Raw genomic sequence first — 20,415 nt, forward strand, 5'->3', positions numbered from 1 at the left:
CGGGGCTATCTGCCGGGAGGTCCTGCACAGGAGGTCACCGCCGCCCGCCACCAATCAGGGTGAGCGCGACCCCCGCCCCCGCCCTGGGCGAAGGAAGGAGCTCCGCGCACGCGCACACGCACGCCCCGCCCGGCCGGGGAGGGCGCATGACGCAGGCACGGGGCGGGGCTCGGGGCGTTGCCGTGGCTACCGGCGACGCGCTACTCGGAAATCGCACGCTTCCGGGGCGGGGTGTGGCCGCCGGAAGTGCGTGGCCGCCGGGGGCATGGCGGCGCTTGGCGTCGTGTTTCTGCTGCTCGGGACAGCGACCTGGCCGCCGGCCTCGGCCTCGGGCGAGGAGTTCTGGCCTGGCCAGTCGGCGGCCGACATCCTGACGGGGGCGGCGTCCCGCAGGCGGTACGCGCGCGTGCACGTTGCCCACAGCCGGGCCCTGGTGCCGGTGACAGAGGGCGGGGCCGCACTCGGGGGCGGCCGGAGCCGGTGGGGGCGGCCGGAGCCGGTGGGGTCGGGGGTCGGGGGCGGTCGGGGTCGGCGGGGATCGGGGGTCGGTGGAGCGGGGGAGCCCCCCGCCTGCTCGCTGTCGTGGACCCAGGGCTGGGTACTTGGAGCCCGTGGTCGGGTTCGGCGGACGGTTCCGCGCATCTGCTGGGATCGGTCTCCGTCCAGATGTCGGCGGTTCCGCAGACGAGTCTCAGGGATACGACATGCCTGGCTGCCGCCGAGCACCTAAGAGCTTGTCACAGAGCCCCCCGCGCGCTGCAGCGGGAATGTGGGGATGGGGGCGGACTCTTGCGCCAGTGTGCGCAGCCTTGCGGGTCGGAGGTTGCGCAGGGTTTCACCTGCAGTGGTAGAAGTCTGTGGGAAAGCTTGTACAGGGAAGGGGCGAAAACAGCAGGAACAGGGTTTTCGCAGAAGCCCCTGCCCGGGAGTTTTACACAGGGGGCTCTTGCCTCAGTAGCGCGGGTTTCACCAGGTTTCAGAACCGTTGGCGGTAACACCTTTCCACTTCTCTGGCTAGTAGTGCAGATGGAGGTTTTCAGAGGCCACCTGTCCTATGATACTGCAAGACTTATTGCAGAGACACGGAGCATCCAGTTATCGCCAGACCCAAAGGGGATTTGCAAAAATGAACATTGTCACTTGTTAATTATTTTTGTTTGGAAACTGTACTTACTTTTCACTTAAAAATGTTATTTTTGTTAACATGTAGTGGGTTTATTATTATTTTTAAGTGAATTAATAAATACTTCTAGCTTTAACTTCTAATATAGGAGCTATCAGTGAATTTAACTCACATAAACAACAGCCCTGTGGAGGCCTTAGTGATTGTGTAGTGTAAAGCAGTCTTCAGACCAAGCAATTTCAAAGCTGTTGGAGCACAGATTCTCAGGGTCTAGTTGCTGCTGTTTTTCTAGTCTTAGTTTTGAATGATTGCTAATTGCTAGACAGATGCCAATATGTCTGCTGCTCCTCCCATGGGCTCTGTAAGTAATTGGTCATATAGAAATGGGTGGGCATCTGCCTTCACTTTAGAAAGCACCTGGAGGCAAGCAGTGCTGAGGACTGTGAGCCGGCAGGGTCTGAGCAGACACCTCAGCACTCAAGCATTGTGTCCTGCTCCCCCTGCTCAGGTACCTTCTGTATGATGTCAATCCCCCGGAAGGCTTCAACCTTCGCAGGGACGTCTATATCCGTGTTGCCTCTCTCCTGAAGACTCTGCTGAAGACGGAGGAGTGGGTGCTTGTTCTGCCCCCGTGGGGCCGCCTCTATCACTGGCAGAGTCCTGACATCCATCAGGTCCGGATTCCCTGGTCTGAGTTTTTTGATCTTCCGAGTCTCAATAAAAACATCCCAGTCATTGAGTATGAGCAGTTCATTGCAGGTGAGGCAGCACTTCAGGCTGTGTTTAACTGGGGCCGGCAGTCGTCGCTGGGCTAGGCATCAGGCTGGGCTTGCGGCGCATCTAGCGTTCACCCCAGGTAGCGCTCGCTTTGCATAGGAGCCCAGTTCCCCTTTCCACACTACCAGTGACCTTTCCGTAAATTTTCTAGGGAAGTAGATTTGAAGTGTAGGAGCTTTGTGTCCCCTCTCCTTTGAAATCGTGGCAGCCAGGTAAGTAGGCGAAGTGCAGTTAGAGCTACAATCAGAGGCGGCTGGCCTGGGTGTTGTCCTAACCAGGCTCAGCACCACCGTGCTGGAAGGCCATTTCCCCTGGAGGAGAATGTGTGGCATGTGGTGTCGACTTTGTGGGGTCTCGTACACTGCTGGTGAAGACCTCCATGTAGATGTGTCTTGTATAACTTTATACTGCTTCATTTTGCTGTTCTAGTTCATCAAGAATGGAGTGAAAGCTTTTCTTAGAATGAAGGTATTTAGCTTACTGTTGCTTTGTGTTTGGAAGACATGAATTTAAAAGTAGGTGGTACTTTTAGGCTGCATTTGAGAGGCCTCAAAGAATGAGTTAGTTTCAAATCAGGCTGGTGCTTTGTAGCATTTCTTGAGTTCTTACTCTATAACCTGTGGGGCCTAGAGACTTTGGCTCCCTGCACAGGAGTGTGGCTCCGAGCGCTGGCTCTTTCTGCACCTTAGGTTTTGTCACCTTGAAATGTTTTCTGTGTCGCAGTCAGTCTTGTGAACGCTGGGGCATGGAACAGTGCAGGCACATCTTCTGATACTTTCATTCCTGCTGAAGATGTGGAATCTGAAACCTGTGCAAAGCATTCTTGGAATGCATCCTTCCCTGACTTGACTCTTGAGTTTACTCGTGAGTCCTGGAAAATGAAAGTTGAAGTTAGGTCAGCAGATGGTCAGTGGAACCCGGAGAAGCTGTCTTCACCTCCCTTCAGGACCAGGGCCGAGGGGTTTTCCTGATGGGAAACAGGGACAGGTCTGGGTGTCCTTTGCCACTCCCCAGTGTGCCTAGTGAGTGGGGACGTGGGCTGCTGTCCCTGTGGCTGCCAGAGCTCCAGTGCCTCGAGCTGGCACAGGACAGGGGCAGCAGCAGGGAAGGGAGCAGCCTGTGTCCTGAGCTCCTGAGGCAGACACCCTGGCTCGATTCGTACCTGACGGTGACTATCCTGGGACTTTGCTGAGCTGTTTTCTCACCCAAAAAGTGGAGGAGAAGTGGGGTGTCTGTCCTCAGGCGGGGCTGCCCAGAGGCTCCACGGGATGCAGCTCGTGACATGGCCAGCATGGTACCTGGCGCGAACCATCCCCTCCCACCTGTTGGCTCTGGCCTCAGGCTGTCAGCCACTCAGGGTTAGCAGTGGTGAGCCCTGTCGTCAGTGGGTGTGGAAGGACACTGCACGTTCACTCCTGGGTTTGTTCAATTGGTCTCTGAACAAACCTTGATAGGTTGGGTGTGGCCAGGAGCAGTGGGTAGGACGGATGCAGACCCTCCTCTCCTGGAGCTCCTGGTTCAGTGGGGAGGCAGACAATGAGCAAAACCAGCAAAGGAGGCAGGTGGAGGTTGTGAGGGGCCACGGGAGAAAAGTCAGAATCAAGTGGGGGGGGGGGTGAGTGTTGGGGGTGGGGGGCTCACAGAGGGGGCCAGAGAGTGGGTCCCAGAGAGGAGTGGTCCAGGCAGGGGCCAGCATGCCGGGGCCAGAGGAGCAACACCCCGTGCTAGAGGGACACAGCGAGGAGAATGGGAGCGCGTGAGGACTGGGAGGACTGGGCCATCGCAGTGAGGCAGGGGCACAGCAGGGGACAGAAGGGGCCGGGGAGGGGAGGCCCAACAAGCTCCACCCCCTGCCCTTGCACCCCTGCTGGGCCCGAGCCGCAGTGGCAACTATTCTGTCCTGTGTCTGCTTTTGTAAGCTCCCTCCAGTCCTTTTTGGGGATAAGGTGGCATTAAATGAGTTAATAAAAGCTGTCTGTACTCAGGGCTGTCTGATATATGCTCGTAAATCCACTTTTGGTTCTGGTGTCACTGTCGAGTTTCTCTTGGCCTGTTTCAGAGTCTGGTGGCCCCTTTATCGACCAGGTCTACGTCCTGCAGAGCTACGCAGAAGGCTGGAAAGAAGGCACCTGGGAGGAGAAGGTGGACGAGCGTCCGTGCCTCGACCAGCTCCTGTACTCGCAGGACAAGCATGAGTACTACAGGTGAGGCCGAGGCAGGCGGCTCGCTCACGGCCACGCTCACGGGCCAGCCCACAGCTGAGGTGTCCTGCCAGCGTCCTGACATGCTGCCCGACCCTTGCAGTGGCACCCGTGCTGTGCTGCCACGACTGCCCTTGGTCCTTGACATGCAGCACTCCTTCCTGCAGAAGCCCACAGCCTGGGGAGGAGCTCTCTCACCCCCGCTACACAGGAGGGGACTCAGGCGGCTTTAAGAACACCTAAGATCTGCTCATTTTTCCCCACCTTTTTAATGCACTGGAACCTGGCGTGGCAGTAGGTTCTTGTCAGCCTCAGATGTAAACTGCCATTGGAGTAGACTGCCCCCTGGAAAAGCTGTCACTGCACAGCATCTGTGCTTAAAGCACTGAAGTAACCTGGTTACAAAGCGTGAGTGTGCACAAGTTCTGGGGAAGAGCATGGCTACCGTCACGGCACGGGGTCGCGAGGGCCGTTCTGGTCCTGCTGCTTCCTGGCTGTCCTGCTCTCCTGGCCGTGCTGCTGTCCAGGACCGTGAGGCAAGCTCGGTGGTCTCATCACGTTAAAGTGAAACATACAGTTTCCTTCTAAAGGTTTCACAAGAACATCACCGTCTGTAATCATGATCAGTGTTAGCCCTAAACAGACAGCTGAGTTTTGTCCATATTCAGCCACGTGTGTGCATGCATCTGGATTCTATTTGTTACCCATATAAACTCATAGAAGTGTGCTGTTTATTTTCCAGAGGATGGTTTTGGGGTTATGAAGAAACCAGAGGTTTAAATGTTTCCTGTCTGTCCGTCCAAGGATCAGCTTCTATCGTAGCACCTGTGCTTCTGAAAAACACTTCAGCCCGGTAAGTGCCTGGCACATTGCACTTGTGACCAGCCTCTTGGTCAGGGACGCCGTGCATGTGCAAGTGCGGCCTCCGTCCCCATGCAGGAACTTCTCGGTCAGGGACACTCTGCGAGTGCAGCCTCCATCCCAGCACAGGGAGCTTCTCAGTCAGGGACACCCCGCATGTGCGAACAAAGCCTCCGTCCCCATGCGGGAGCTTCTTGGTCAGGGACACTCTGCATACACGAGCACAGCCTCTGTCTCAGCAAAGGGAGCTTCTCGGTCAGGAATGCTCTGCATGTGAGAGCATGACTTCCGTCCCCACGCGGGAGCTTCTCAGGGAAGTCGTGGGTTGAACTCACAGCACAGTCGCTTCATCACTGAGTCAGGGTGGGTCCTCATGGGAGGTGGGGACTGGAGTCCCAGCTGGTGTCACTGCAGCGTTCCTCTCTGAGGTGAAGTAGGAGCCAGGGCTCTGCTGGGCTAGTGGTGTGTAGGTGTCACTGGGGCAGGGACAGTGCAGAGCTGGAGATGACGGTCTTTGGCGGCATGGGGAGGGCTGTGCTGGGAGAGGTGGTGGAGGTTGGAGCAGCAGCTCTGGGCTGTATTTGTAGCCCCTGGGGAGCTCTTAAAAATACCTTCTCCCTGTTGTATTTGTTTTCTCACCTTGTAGGCTGGGGAGTTGTGAAGTGTGTCCTTCCTGGAGACCGTGTGGCCTCAGCTGGGTGAGGGCAACTGCTCCCACTCGCCACTGGGTGGCAGCCAGCCCCAGTGAGCTGCCAGCCCAGGAGGGCACCAGGGACACGGGGGGGATTGTGGACAGGTCGGTGCAGGATTGGCGTAATAAAGTCTGGAAGGAAGAGTTTAATAGCCATCATCTTAGAATTTGCTGTAGGCTTCATGTGGCCATGGGGATGTGGGGACCTTGATGTTGCAAGCCTTTTCTGTCTCCTCCTTTCAGTCCCCTTCCAAGTCTCTCAGAGGCTTGAGTGTCATGTGCAGTCCTGGGCACACCAGGGCTTGGTGCCCCCGGACGCAGCTGTGTGCCCTGAGGTCGCCTCTCCTGTCCTGTGTGCCTGCAGAGCCATGTGGTGGCCTCTCCTGCCCTGTGTGCCCACGGAGGCCATGTGGTGGCTGCAGTTCTGTTTGTAGATCCTGCCCTGCCTGGCACTGCCCCACCTGGGAGAGCTGGGCAGACCCCTTCATGGTCCCCTTTTGGTGCATTGAGCCCTTTGTGGAGAGGGCGGAGGTGGCTGCAACACGGACCTGTGACCTTGCTGCCCTGGAGCTGAGGTCACTTAACGGAAAAGGAGAATTACAAGGCTGTTGGGGAAACTGGATTGGATTATTTTGGTTGTTTAGATCCAGCTTTAATATTGTTCTAAAACTGGGTCTTTTTATTAAATATCTGGATTTCAAAAGCAGATCTGCTTGGGTTTGGACACGTGGGACACAGTCTTGCTGATCAGTTTTTTCTGACTCACGTTTATGGTTCAGAACGGAGCTGAGCCTGGGGAGACCTGCGGCCAGACAGTCCCTTGATTTAGGAGAAATGCCTGTGCTGAGGAACAGCAGGGAAAGGTGCCATGAAATCAGAGGCTGACGACTGCAGGGCGAAGCTCCCCACCCCCCAGCACACAGTAAACTCCCTCCCAGTGGATTAAAGACCACCTGTGAAAGGGACCCATGAGGCTTCTAGAAGAGAACGGCCTCATGACCTTGGGGTAGGGAAGGGTTTCTTAAACAAGATGTGAAACGCATAACCAAGAAAGAAAAAATTGATAACTTCAATTACAATAAAGAATTTCTGTCCATGAAAACAGTAAAAAGACCAGCACAGAGAGGGAAGACAATCCTATTGATCAGTGAAGGACTCTGTCCAGGATATGGACAAATTTCCTAAAAGTCAGCCAGTAAAGGGCAGGCGGCCTTTGGTGAAATGAGCGACAGGCAGGCCGGCCATTAGGAGAGGAAGTGCAGCTGCGCCAGACACAGGAGATGTGCCGCGTTAGCGACCAGGAACACAGCCACCCCACCCTGGAAGGAGGGGACAACAGGGATGCCCAGGCTGCTCCTGCAGGAGAGGTCAGGAAACTGCCAGGAGCAGAGTTTGGCCTTGAGGTCAAGGGTCGCAGACCCGTGACCACCAAATTCATCCTCCTCCTGTGCCCTATGTGGGCAGCCCCAGACCAGAAAACCACGTGTCCTTCAACAGCAGATCAGATAGAAACGTTAAAACTAAAACGTTACTTGGCTAAGAAAAAGAGCAAGCTACCGCTGTATTCAACAGAGAAATCAGGGATACAGTGTTGAGTTTAAAAAATGCAAGAAATAACCATAGTCAGGTTCCACTTGTCAGAGTTCAAAGACAGGCGCACACATGGGGGCAGAGGCATCGGCGTCCAGGGCAGGTGTGAAAAGCACTTTGCTTCTTCAGCTGGGGCCGCAGCGTTCACCTTAAACTGCACACCCAGTGGAACGCACGTCTCTACGTGCATTATTGCCTTTTATAATAAAATCTTAAGAAACAATTTCTGCAGCAGTGTTGGAGACGGCCACTCCTGTCTCCTTCCAGAACAGTCTCCTCATATCAGTGTGTGTGTTCATATCATGTGCGTGTTCACCCCTGTTTAAACACAGATGGAATCACAGTGCACGTGTTCTCCACGTGGGTTCTTTGGTGTCTTTTCCCCATTACCCACATGCCTCTGTTGTTAAGGACGCATGGCGTCACCTCGTTCTTTCCCAGGCGTCTCTGCCGGGATGTGAAAGGACTTACTGAGCCAGCCCGGGTTGGTGGCCCCATGGTTGGTTCCAGGTTTTTGCTGTTAAAACAGGTGACATTTTTGTAGGGAAGTCTTTGCACAGACAATGGGGGAGGAAAAATGTAGGGTGACGTCCAGAGCAGAAGTGGCTGGGAAGGTGCTCACTGCCATGTTGCTCCAGTGGCCGCACAGAGCTGGTCCCCACACGCCACCAGTGCACAGAGCTTCAGTCTGTGAATCTGATAAGTGAAAAGTAGAATCCCTGGTCTGTCACTTTCTATTTCTTTGATTTTGGATTATAATACCACATTAAAAAGCCCTTTGAAATGTTAAAGTACCAATTTAAATCTTTTAGTAATTTTTTTTCTCTGCAGAAATTAAAATTTTTTATATAAACAAGTTTATCAGTCTGTTTCTTAAAGGATTCTGTTTTTTTTCCCCTCAACCTTTATGATCCAGTATTCTTAAAAATTCTTTCATGTTCTTTCTACTTTATAGTTACAGTTTTCACAGTTAACTCTTTGAACCCCTGAATTTATCTCATGTTGGGAGTGAAGGCTGCTGGATGGCCTAGGTGTCCCAACATGTTGCCATGAGGCGCCTTTCTCAGGCTGCCCAGCCCTGAGCAGGTGGCATGTCCGGACGTGATGCAGAAGGTGTGTGTTGCCCTCACATTGGGCACCCTGGCTCAGCACTGAGTCAGTCAAGGGCTCCCCATGGAGCAGGCGCTGGCTTTTGGCTTCAGCTGCATAAACATGACAGGGCATACCTAGTCCCTGTCGTATTAAGGGGTTTTTTTGGTAATAGGAGCAAATACTGATTCTTAAGCCTTGTGGTATCCATCATTCCTTGACTTTGCCCTTTTATCTGTTAACGTGTTTAGTAATCGATTTTCTAATGTTGAGCCATCTTTGCATTCCTGCTGTGAACTTTTGTTGTGTGCGCTACTCTTTTACTGTACTGCTGGGTTCTTCTTGCTAATTTTATTTTTGCCTGTTTTCTTTTCTTTTTTTCTTTGTTTTTGCATGGCTAGTCACAAGTGAGTTGGTAACACCTGGTTCCTATGGCTAGAGCAGGAACCAGGCTTTGTAGGAGTCAGCATCACATATGGACGAGATGGGAGTCTCAGCCACAGCTACCCAGATGCACCTGAATGGGTCCCTGCAGACTTGTCCCTGAGCATTTCCCTGGCCCGGGTTCTCCCACTTTGTGCTCTTAGAGAATGTGAATTAATTGTATCTAACTCTTGTCATCGTTAAAGTCTATTTTTCTGTTGTTTAAAAATAGGTCCGTGATGTTAGACAGAGCCGAGAACCTGCTCCACGACCACTATGGAGGAAAAGAGTACTGGGACGTGAGTCTTTGCGGAGAGTCTCCGGGGTTGGCAGTTCTGACTCTCCGGCGACTTCAGTGGGAGACATGTCTGAGGCTGCTTGCAGCTGGCAGGAGGTGGCGGGTGGGCAGTGAGAGATGAAGAAGACCCTGCAGGGGGGTGGGTTGGGGGACTACTGTGCCACACGCGGCTCCTGCATGGGTTGGCTCAGGGGGATGCCGCCCACCCGTCCCTGAGCCTGGCGGGTGCTGAGCTCAGCTGTTTGCCCAGACACGGCGGAGCATGGTGTTCGCCCGGCACCTGCGGGCCGTGGGAGACGCCTTCCGAGGCAGGCACCTCAACTCCACCGATGCCACAGACAGGATCCCCTTTGAGGAGGACTGGACCAAGATGAAGGTAGGGGCTCCACCTTTGTCAGTCAGAGAGAAGGCGAATTATCTCTTTAGATGCCCAGAAACTCATCCCTTAAATTAAAAAAGTCAGGACGGGGTTAGCGTGTTTGTCTCTCGTGCCAATGCTTCGGCTTTTCTCCAGGGTGTGGGTTACCGTAGTTACCTGTGCACCGGGAGGGACTTCAATGCCCTTGTCTTGGTGCAAACTTAGGGAAGTTGCTCTTTAGTAAAATGGGGAAATCATTGCAGGTACAGCAGCCCAGAATATTGTTCTTAGAGTAAAGTGCAGGCTGGCAGTCAGTGGCCCTGGCAGTGCTGCTCTTACACTGCATGAGCAATAAAGAGAAAATAGGCAGAATTCACCCCCAAGCCACGCGAAAGCACCATTTTGGTCTAATGTCATCTTTTTTATTTTGTATGTATATTTTAAAAAATATTTTCTGAAAGTTTGGGTTTTTCTGTAACATAATTTCAACAAATATGTTGCTTTTCAAATCGATGTTATTTTTAAGCATTCTCAGTATCTCTTTTTAGTGTTGTTTTTAACAGCAGATATTTTGTAGAGAGGAAAACCACGTTGCCTGTTTGCTCTTTGATGGGACATTGGGCTGTTGCCACCTGGCATGGCATCATCCCAGAAGCAATTATTAAGTCACTTGGACAGTCTTTACTGGAAAAAAGTTAAATTAAATAGAAGGTTTTTCTTTTTTTTTTTTCATATTTGTTTTTTTCCCAGTGTTTTATTTACTATTTTTATTTCACACTGACAGAAGGGTCAGTGGTAAGTAATCGCTTTATGGTCTTCTTAAAAAGACATCCACTTCCCCCGAGATTCCACCTGAGAATCTGCAGACAGACCCGGAGGCGACCCCATGGGGGATACTGCAAGGAATCGCTCATCTCTCGCGTCCTGTGTCCCAGCCCCAGCTCCCAAGAGCCCTTGCAGCTCAGCATGTCTGGTTGCTCTCTGCCAGGTCCAGCTGGGCTCCTCACTGGGGGGCCCATACCTCGGAGTCCACCTGAGAAGAAAAGATTTTATCTGGGGGCACAGGGAGGATGTGCCCAGTCTAGAAGGGGCCGTGAGGAAGATCCGCAGTCTCATGGAGATGCACCAGCTGGACAAGGTGTTTGTGGCCACGGACGCCATCAGAGAGGGTATGAGCGTTGGCCAGTGACGTTCTCTTCTCTCATTTTGACCCCTGGCTAGTGTCTGGGCAGACCCAGCATGCAGTCACCACCCTCGCTGTGGTTCCTGGGAGGGTGGGGCTGAGCTGTAGGTCCTCACCCTCTTGCCAATCCCCACGGACCCAGCAGCAGATGTGCTCGCCCCGAGGGTCCATGGCCCCTCCTTCTACTTTGCAGAATATGAAGAGCTGAAAAAACTGTTACCCGAAATGGTGAGGTTCGAACCCACTTGGGAAGAGCTGGAACTCTACAAAGACGGAGGCGTGGCCATCATTGATCAGTGGATCTGCTCGCATGCCAGGTGCCTGGTTGTGTTTCAGAAGGTTCCTAGGTCTCAAGTCCTAGTGACCAAGGCAGGTGGTGTCTGGGTGTGCACGGCGGTCACTTCCCGCACATCTGTTCCATCGCTTTATTCCAGTGTCTCGTACCATCAGCCAGTGCTTCTTGGGCTGATGTCACTGCTCGTTCACCTTCTGTCCTCACATGCAGACGTCCTCCATGGTGTCGCCATTGCTCCCCCGCAGGCCTCTCCTCTGCCCCATTCTTCCCCTCCTGCCCCATTCCTGCTCCTGCCTGCCCTGTCCTGAGAGCTGGTGACACACAGGCTGTGGTCTGCGTCCTCAGTAATGTGTGTGGCTGGGGCGGGCTCGGGGCCCTGCAGTCTGGAAGCAGGAGGCCCTTTCTGTCTTCACTGTCAGGCGATGCACGTAGGGGGCAGGCCTGGGTCCCTGTTCCTCTAAAGACCCCTCTGCATGTCAGCCACAGGGGACCAAGGTTGGGAGTTACTCAATACTTGAGTAAGATGGAGAATGAAGGAGGAGGAGTGACACTCCTCCTGGTTTCAGAGTTGTCCGGCCCTGCACGGCGGGTGCCTTTGCTGTCCAACAGGCCCATGTACACTCGCCCTGCCTGAAGTGTGCTTGGCTTCTGACCTGTGCCTCCTCACATGTCTGCTGATTTTCTGTCATGTGCTGAGCACTCTGCTTAAAAGTCCCGCAGAGGCTTGGGTGACGCCATCTTCCAGAGTGGGGGCCAAGTTCCAGGTTCATCCCTGCTGCTCAGGTGTAGTCTACAGGGTTTTAATTGAGAGCTGCAGGTCTCCTTGGCCCCAGAAATTCTGCTCTGGGGAGGTCTGAACTTAGCTCTGTAGCCTCTGTTGCTGGTCTTCAGAAGCACTGTGCAAGGGCCGGCCCATGGCTCACTTGGGAGAGTGTGGTGCTGACAACACCAAGTCAAGGGTTTTAAGATCCCCTTACCAGTCATCTTTAAAAAAAAAAAAAGCAGCACTGTGCATGGATGATATTTTAGGGAACCTGGCTGCAAGCCCTGTGTGGAAGGTGTTGGGCCCTGCTGATGGCAGCTGCCCTCTGCCTCCAGGCTTACAGCCTACCCTGGTGACTCCCTCCACGGTTGGTGACAAGGGTCTCCCCAGCCGGAATCACCCATTCAGATGCAGACAGGCCTATGCTTGCTCCAGAAACAGCTCTTGGGTTTGATTGGTCATCTGTGTCATTGGAGAGCCCGAGCCAACCGCTTAGGATTCAGAGGAACAGGAAGCCAGGAGGGGCGGGGGTGGGGGTAGATCCCCATGTGAATGGAGCCCTTGGCCTCCACGTCACTGTCGTCCATCAGGACAAGGACCGTACTGCCGCAGCCAGAAGAGCCTCACGATGGATATGAAGCCTTGTTTATGATGTGGCTCTCTAGGCGGTGTTCCACCCACACCATGGTGCCTGGTGTCTGGCATTTGACCATAGACAGGAGGGACGTTCCGCATGAGCCCGTGGTGGGGGGGTGCTGCTGAAATGCCACAGAGCCCCGCAGGGTGGCGCAACAGGGGCACAGCCTCGCAGGGATGGGGTGGGACTAATTGTGCAGGTGAGTGACCTGTGGGTCTGTGTAACTCTGGGACCATGTGTCACTGCAGGTTTTTTATCGGCACCTCAGTCTCGACATTTTCTTTTCGTATTCATGAGGAAAGAGAAATTCTGGGGTTGGACCCAACGACGACGTACAATAGGTTCTGTGGTGACCAGGAGAAGGCCTGCGAGCAGCCCACCCACTGGAAGATCGCCTACTGAGGCAGCGCCACTCAGGGCCCGCTGGACGTGAGGTGGATGCTGTGGGGTTGCTCTGGTGGGCAGGACTGTCCCTCCGCTCGCTTCGGCGTGTTCGTGGGTGCTGCAGCCCCTGGGGGCTGTGGCATTTCCAGTAGGGATCCATGAAGCCGTGACTCGGCTACAGCGAGGCCCGCAGGACGACCCGAGAGTGCAGGTGTCACCAGACGCCACCCTGCAGCCCCTTCTCGCCGCCTTCTGTTTGCTGCGCATTTTGAGCATGTTGAGGACGTGCTGGTGGGCGAGCTGCCCTCTCGGGGGGGCGGCGCTGACGCTTTGCTTGGAGCTGGCGCTGTTCCACACATTCCATCATTTCAGACATCTAGAGGGGAGATCAGAGGGCCTCCAGGTCCCACCCAGCCCTCCCCCTAGCCTGTTGCCATGTGCGACCTGTGTCCTCACGGGGAATGGAGAAGGTGCCTCCACTGCACAGAGCCTCAGTGGGTGGTGGTGCCCATTGAGACCCTCCTCTCCCTGCGTCATAGTGCTGAGAGCTCCATGGTGCGTCTCGGCATCTGTTCCCTGTTCACATGGGAACTCCCCTGGATTGTCCACAGGATGCCCCAGCTCCACTGTCCTCACATCTGGGCCTGGCTGTGGCCGTGGGTGGATCCATCGCTTGCTGCCTAGAGAGTATAGAAGTGATGGTCACACTAGCTTCCCAGCCTCGTCTGAGACACTCCGCTTCATTGGTAGCTCTTCATACCCATTTTAGCAAGACCCTTTTCTAGGTATTCACGCGTCCACCATGAGGGGCTGTGGAGAGGGGACACTGGATGCGTAATCTGCGGAGGGTGCAGTGTCACCTCACTCCCCACCACAGGTCAAGCGGCCGTCAGCCAGGCTGGTGCAGCCCCACCCTGAGCAGCCACTTCCTATGTCTGCTGGCGGCATGGTGACATGAACACAGCATGACAAGCAGAGGATGCTGGCGAGGAGGACAGTGCCTGGCTGGTTGGGGACACTGCCTGGTCATACCCTGTGTCTTCTTCCTGAGCTTCTCACTGACCCTGAACATGCAATGGGCCCCCAGGCCGGGTAGAATGATGGCATATTTATTCTTTTTCTATTCGTACTTTCAAATGCTGTAAATAAAGTAAATTTTCTAGGAAGCTGGAATCATAGAAATGGCGCCTTTTTCATACCCTTGAATTTTCTTGTCTGAGAACTATGTAAAACCCGTCGGGTCTCCTGGAAGGCGGGCTGTGGCCCAAACTGGGATGGGGCAGGCTGCAGGGGCAGCAGAGTCAGCATCTGTGTGGGACCAGCAGGGCCTGTCACCATCCACAGCAGCCTGGGGCTCATGTTCATCAGACCGTCTGCTGGGAGGGCTGTTTTGGGGAAGGAATTTCATGTGTGCAGAGAATTTGGGAATTGCCCATCTTTCAGGCACTGAGGAGACAGCAGTGGGTCCTTCATGCATGGATGTAGGAGACCAGCTAGCAGAAGAGCGCTGCGTGCTGGCCGGTGGTGAATGCTGGGGACCTGGACTTGGGGACGGGGGATGTGGAGGGGTCGTGGGGGGCGCATCAGCGTGAGTAAGCCTCTTGGGTCTGCAGGTGTGGCAGCTGGGGTGGCAACAGTGAGTGCTGAGGCCGTGGGGGCATGTGCGTGGGCCCATGGCGGGGAAGCTGAAGTGACACAGCCGGGCCGGGCTGGGGGGATGCCTTAGGAGGACGGGGGATGGGGAGCTATACCTTGTGGGGTCTGAGCATGGCAGGGTGTGCTGTGGCTGCGTGAAGAACAGCCTGGAAGCCAGGCCAGCAAGGCTCTGGCCCAGGTCCAGGGGAGGCGGTAGTCAAAATGAACAGGGTGCCAGCAGTGTCCTTGGAGGGACCATGAGGCCTGGGATGTTGGAAAGGGGGGGCCAGAGTCGACCACTGAGGGCTGTCTCAGATGCTGGAGGACGATGGAGTCTGCTGGATTTTGTTTCTCCATTTTTCACTTTTACAACAAGTGCCTGACTGCTGAGCCACCGAGGGGCCTGTGTGACAGCTCATCAGCAGGTGGGACGCAGCCTGACCGCACTGGCAGGACCACCAGGGTCCATGCAGAGTGTGGGTAGAGGGCCCTCCGTCCCTGCCTTTGCAGGAGGTGAGTAAAGGTTGTGGTAGCTGTCTCGCGGCCACTGTCTGTGTGGTCCCCTGTGGCTAGCCACCCACCTCCATCGCCGCCCGCCTCTGACCACCCTACTTCACCTGCAGTTGTCCCCTGGTCCATTGCAACAGGACGCGGTCCCGCTGCGCTGATGGAGCCGTTGCCATCCTTTTCAAAGATGCGGTGCCTCACGGATCTCTTCTTCACTATCTCTTTCATCTTCTAGCCGTTGCTGTTGAAAATTCTAGGAAGGCAGCAGGGCTGCCATCAGGGTCCACAGCGTGGAGCGTGTCCTGCAGCTCAGCCTCCGTCGGGCCTGACTCCGCGACCTCATGGCAGTTCTGAGTTTCCTTGTGGCGGTACCGTCTTCATCGCCAAGGGCGGAGGCCTCCTCAGATTCCACAGTCTGTCTGGTCAGCCATGTGCGAGCGAGGGGAGGGGGGGGCGCAGGCGGCGGCCGAGGCCCTGCGGTGGCCATGGTGGGATGGGAGCCTCGCCACTGCTCAGGCAAGGACATGGAGCAGCCGGCCACGGGGCAGGATCGGGTCAGTGTTTGGTCTGTTGAGCTCCAGGGGCCTTGTTAGACTTGGCCGAGTGGGCAGGGTGGGGTCCGCAGGTAGCTGACCCCACACCACGGGTGAGACAGGGCATTGGGGGGACAGCAGACTGAGGAGGAAGTGTTGCCCCACAGCCCCCGCGCCCTCTGCCGTCTGCAGACCCTGCACCTGCTCTGTCCCTGCTGCTGATTTACTGGTGGTGGTTCCAGAGGCGCAGAAGAGGCCATGTGGTCATTCACACGCCCACGTCCTTTCGAGACTGTCCATGGCTTTCATACAGTTGTTGAAAGGAGCTTAAGAACGACGTGTTGTGGGTGAAATGAGACGACGGCCCAGGGAGGCCCCGGCCCGCTTGTGCTTCTCCAGGACGAAGCTGCTCCCTCGGCAGCCGGCCGGCCTTGCAGATGGAGGGATCCACACTCCAGTCTACACAGTGTGAAGAGCCAGGGTCCCTGGGCCCTTCATGTCGCAGGATGGGGTTTCACCTGGTGCCACGCACAGGGTCACGGGGCATCTGTCCCCATCCATTCTAGGAGCTGCTGATGCTGCTGAGAGAGAAGGGGACATTCCAAGAAGCTGTTGGGAGGGGAAGTGGTTCCAGCGTCCCACACGGAGTTGAGTGCCCAGGAACGTGGGTGACTGCATGTCTACCCCATGTCCATCCGTGCTGGGCCTCCCGCCACACGTGACCCTGCCCTGCTCAGCCGTTGGGTGCCAGGGCTCCGCTCCCCTGGGCTGGGGCTGTGTGGGGCAGGAACTGCATGCGTGAAATTGACTTGAAGTTGGGCCTTTGTCCCGCTCTGGTTGAGGAGTGTGTCTGAGTGTGTCGGGGGATTACTTTCTTATGGTAATCAGTCTGCCCAGCTCTCAAAGCCCAGCCGGCCTCCCGAGACCTGTGTGGAGCGGACAACCTTTCCCAAAGGTGAAGGTGGCAGGGAGCCTCCTTTTGTGGAATGGTTGCAACCAGTGGCTCAGTTGTCATTAGCTTTGTGGGAGGCTGCGGCCGCCTGTCTGGTGGGGGACTGTGAGTGCTGCTGATCATGAAGCGCCTGAGGTGTCCGTGGCGGCCTTGCACTCTGGCTTTCTCCCACTTGGCAGTGGGGAGGTGGCTGTGATGCAGACTTCCCGAAGCCCCAATGGACCTTGAGCCGAGGGCCCCAGCTGGAAGATCTCAGCCCACCACGGGGTGCCAGGAAGAGAGTAACCCCTGGGTCCCTGGCTCGTGAGGCAACAGCCAGGATGGGTCCAGGGACAGGGCCAGGCTTAGTCCCTGACCCCATGGGCAGCTCTGAGCTCCAGCTGCACACCTCCTGGGCACCCTTGACCCGGGGTTGCAGGCCAGGCCAGGGCCCCCCGGGGAGCCTAGCAGGAGCAAGGGCAGCGTGGTGTAGGGGAGGTGGACAGGACATCTTTCCATGTTCCCCAGGAGGCTCTGGTAGGCCGAGCCCCTGCAGTGCCCCTGTCAGGAATTATAGGTAACCCCCATGCCAGAGTTTCCCCACCTCCTTCCTGGGCACCCACCCCTGGACTGAGTGCAGAGACGGGGCGTCTGTGAGCCCCAGGCCCCTGCTCCACCGTGGTGCAGCCCTGCACCGCATGGAGCCACCTCAGACTCACTTACAGATCCTGCACATCCTGGCTCTATCATGCCCCTCACCCATCCCCCAATCCCCATGATCTGCCACCTGCTGTTTCACCTCAAAGCCAGGGACCAAGTCAGATTTGTCCTGGGTCCTGGGGAAGCATCCAGAGGAGTTCCAGAAACCTGTGGAGAGCTGTGGGTCTGGAGCACCCTGGCAGCCCCTCCCTCGAGGTGCCAGAACTGCTCCCAGGTGGTCTTGGCTCCCAGAACTGCCCTTGGCCACCCCGGTGCAGCTCAGGGCCCTCGTCCTGGACATCCTGGATCTGCTGTTCTCTGAGCCCCACCCTGTCCCTGCCCCTGGAACATGGTCCTCTGACACCAGAAGCCTCCTTCCTGCACAGCCACGCGGCTGCTCCCCAGGCACCGGCCATGTGGTGGGTGTCGACGGCACCTGCTTAGCCGAGGTCCTGGGCCTGGGCCAGCAGGAAGCCTGGCCAGTCTGGACGTCACTTGGCTCTGCTCCTTCACACAAGCCTGTCCTGACACTGGTGGCTTCACGTGGAGGTGGGTGAGTCATGGCTCTGCCCCAAGTATCTCCTGGCCTGGGTCTGCTGGGGTTCGTCTGGGGACCTGGGCAGGATGGAGCCTGCAGTCATCAGAGCTGCGCCCTGGGCAGCTGGGCCCAGAATAGAGCTGGAATTCCAGATGGGGAGCCCCGGCCCCATGGCCAGCCCAGGAGGCTGGTCAGGAGCCCCTGGCCCCAGCAGCCACCACGGGTCTGCCCATTCTGTCCACCTTGAACCCTTTCCTTTTTCCCAGACACAGAACCAGCCCCTGCCCTGTGTGCGTTTGACTCTCATGTGCATTTTGACAGGGCCGGGGCAGAGGAAAGCCACTGTGCACCAAACTCATGGCCAGGCCCCGGCACCGAGGGCAAGGGGGGGGGGGCCCTGAGGGGCTGGGCCAACAAGGAGGCACTGCTGGGGCTGAGGGCCCAGCCTGGAGCACCAGAACTTTCCAGAGCCCCATAAGCCGTGGCGCAGCCCTGCTGGAGAGGGCCCAGGTGTGGGGTCCACCTGAGGCTGAGGGGACAGTGGGCACAGAGCCGCTCCTGAGTCAAGAACAGAGAGAGCTGGCAGAGTGTAGGTGGTGTGTGGGGAGGGGCCGACCTCCAGCCATGACCTTGGCATGGTCCCTCCCCCTTCAGCCGCCTCGCCTCTGCATATGGGGGAGCCAGGGGGGGCTCTGGGCCTGGAGCTCCACCTCCACCAGGCGACCCCTGTCTGTCCTCAGCTCCTGACCCCCGTGTCCCCGACTGCCTGCCCAACACCCACTGAGTGGCCCTCACTGGACCTGGAACATTCCTATTTTGCCTCCCAGATTGGGAGCTTTGACCTTGGCTCCCTCAGGTGAACTTATCATGCCCTCCCCCACCCCAAGCAGGACAGACTGGTCCTTGGAAGATTCCGGGACATTGCTGGCCATGGAGTATGCCTGAACATGGCCACCTCTCACTTCATTGTACAGACAGGAAACTGAGGCCCAGGCGTGACCTGGATCACCAAGGTCACTACGTGAGCAGAGACTAAGTCAAATTTGGGTCTGAGTCTCTGTGGTCCCTCCTCCTGGTGCCATCCCTGCCCACGGTGGGGGGGAGGGGAGGGAGCAGGTGAACTGGTACTGGGTGGGGTGCACCCACGTCCCCCTCTCCTGGGGGAACCTCGGCCCCCCCCAATGCTCTCCCCACTTTGGTACCCCCCCCAGGCTCAGCTGCTCAGACAGCTGGGCCCCAGCCCCAGCTCAGAATGGGTACTCGACCCCCCAGGACTAGCCACACCTGTTAGAAGATGGTGAATTCCATCTCTGGGGCCCCACCGTACCCACCCTGTATATGGCAGCAAGAGTGGGGGGACACAGCCCACCAGACCCCTCTGCCAGGGAGGGTACCCCCCTGCAAATAAGACCCCAAGACGGGGAAACCTGTCGCCGCAAAGCTCCTGCCACTTTGAGCAGCCTGTCCCAGGGTTGCTCATGAGGAAGACGCAGGACTGGTGGCTCCTGTGAGGACATGGGGAGTGGGTACCCCACAGGTCCCCAGCGTCGGCGGGTGCCCACCAAATGCCTCCTTCACCCTTTGCCTCCCTTTGGTGACGTCCCCACCAGCCTGCACCTGGGCCAGCCTCTGCTCTGCTCTGTCCAGCCAGGCTCTTGATTCCCCAGTGTCACAGCTGGACCCCATCCTGCCTGGTGCTCCCCACCAGGACACCACACCAGTCGGGATACCCCTAGCAGCTCAGATGCCCAGATACAACTAAATCATAAGAACCCCCCATGAGAAGAATGAAGAGCCACTTATTAGATCCTGCAGGGATGCTTGTTAGAGTGTGTGAGTCTGTTTCTGTTGCTGATAATGGAATATCTAAAACTGGGTAATTTGTAAAGAAATGAAATGTATTCCCTACAGTTTTGGAGGCTAGGAAGCCCGCAGTCCAGGGGTGCATCTGGTGAGGGCCTTATTCATCTGGGTAGCGACCAGGGCACCACATGGCAAGGAGGGCAAGAGCTAGAGAGGTGTTTCATGTGCTGCTTGTGAAGCCATCAGAAACACTCCTGTGACCACCTATTAAACCATCAACCCTCACTCCAGGATGGATCAATCTGCTCACAGGGGCACAGCTCTCCCGATCCAGTCACCTCTTGCAGGCCCCACCTTTCAACACCGCCACAATCAGATTTCCCACCCTTTAACAGTGTCACAGTGGGGCTCAAGAAACAGAGTTTCGGGGGGACATTCAATTCACAGCAGCGGAAAGTTTATGTCCTGAGGTGGTGCCATCGTGAAGGTTCTCGGTGTCTGACCTGGCTCTGGGAAAGCCTTGTGAAAGTCACCAGAATCGTGTGTCAAACTAAATAAAGCCAGGAGGCTGAGCGGGGGGACCCTCATGCACAAGTCCGTGATAAGAACCCTTACAGAGACTCTCTTATGTGCCTGTGACAGAAAGTTTGCCAAGGATTTCTCAAACTGCAGCTGGCTGCATGTGTCTCAAGGACCACTAGCCAGACACGCACGAGCACTGTGCTGTTGCCATAAGGTCCTGCAGCAGGCCCTGTAACCAACGCTGTGGTTCTTTTACTTCTAAAAGCCTGTGTCTTCCTCCACTTCCCCGAGTACGCACAGAGCCGCGACGTTACCTTTCCAGTTAAACTGGCTGTTCTTTTAGAGAGCCCCTGCTTGTTACTTACGTTAACAGGCTGGACACTCACCTCCAGGGTGCTCTCATGGCCTGGCTGGACCCTATGTGCAGACAGAGCTGCTCCTCGCGGAACCCAGGAGCCTCAGGGCAGTGGTGACACTCGGACTCCGAGGCCATGCCCATGGCTCCATCTCGACCCTTCTGCTGGACATTCTGCCCACCCCACGCCCAACTCTCCCTTAACTGTGTACCCCAGTC

At 56.2% G+C, this 20,415-nt stretch overlaps 1 protein-coding gene across 6 annotated transcripts; it reads left to right on the forward strand.

Moving 5' to 3' along the window:
• Positions 1-264: 264 nt before the first annotated feature.
• On the forward strand, positions 265-13,837 carry POFUT2 (protein O-fucosyltransferase 2). 6 transcript variants are annotated; one of them, XR_010023900.1, is made up of 10 exons: positions 265-396; positions 1,632-1,882; positions 3,960-4,104; positions 4,844-4,954; positions 8,988-9,054; positions 9,304-9,429; positions 10,400-10,580; positions 10,788-10,911; positions 12,538-13,458; positions 13,551-13,837. XR_010023900.1 is itself a non-coding variant. In XM_063100742.1 (10 exons), the coding sequence occupies exons 1-9, from the start codon at positions 266-268 to the stop codon at positions 12,689-12,691; spliced, it is 1,290 nt and encodes a 429-aa protein (XP_062956812.1). In that variant the 5' UTR covers position 265; the 3' UTR covers positions 12,692-12,723; positions 13,285-13,360. The 6 variants fall into 6 exon arrangements, 3 of the variants coding, with proteins under 3 accessions (XP_062956812.1, XP_062956794.1, XP_062956819.1); XR_010023901.1 differs by lacking the exon at positions 13,551-13,837 and having other exon boundaries at positions 12,538-12,884; positions 13,285-13,355; XR_010023903.1 differs by lacking the exon at positions 13,551-13,837 and having other exon boundaries at positions 12,538-12,746; positions 13,285-13,306.
• Positions 13,838-20,415: the final 6,578 nt, after the last annotated feature.

Source organism: Cynocephalus volans, chromosome 1 (assembly GCF_027409185.1).
Source record: "Cynocephalus volans isolate mCynVol1 chromosome 1, mCynVol1.pri, whole genome shotgun sequence".
Taxonomy (NCBI): domain Eukaryota; kingdom Metazoa; phylum Chordata; class Mammalia; order Dermoptera; family Cynocephalidae; genus Cynocephalus; species Cynocephalus volans.

Bases quoted from the DNA above. Each gene is read 5' to 3' on its own strand.
- POFUT2 (XM_063100724.1), top strand. From the start codon at position 266: ATGGCGGCGCTTGGCGTCGTGTTTCTGCTGCTCGGGACAGCGACCTGG. The intron at 9,430-10,399 runs GTAGGGGCTCCA...GCTCTCTGCCAG, and splicing joins AGGACTGGACCAAGATGAAG to GTCCAGCTGGGCTCCTCACT. The intron at 10,912-12,537 runs GTGCCTGGTTGT...GTGTCACTGCAG, and splicing joins TGGATCTGCTCGCATGCCAG to GTTTTTTATCGGCACCTCAG.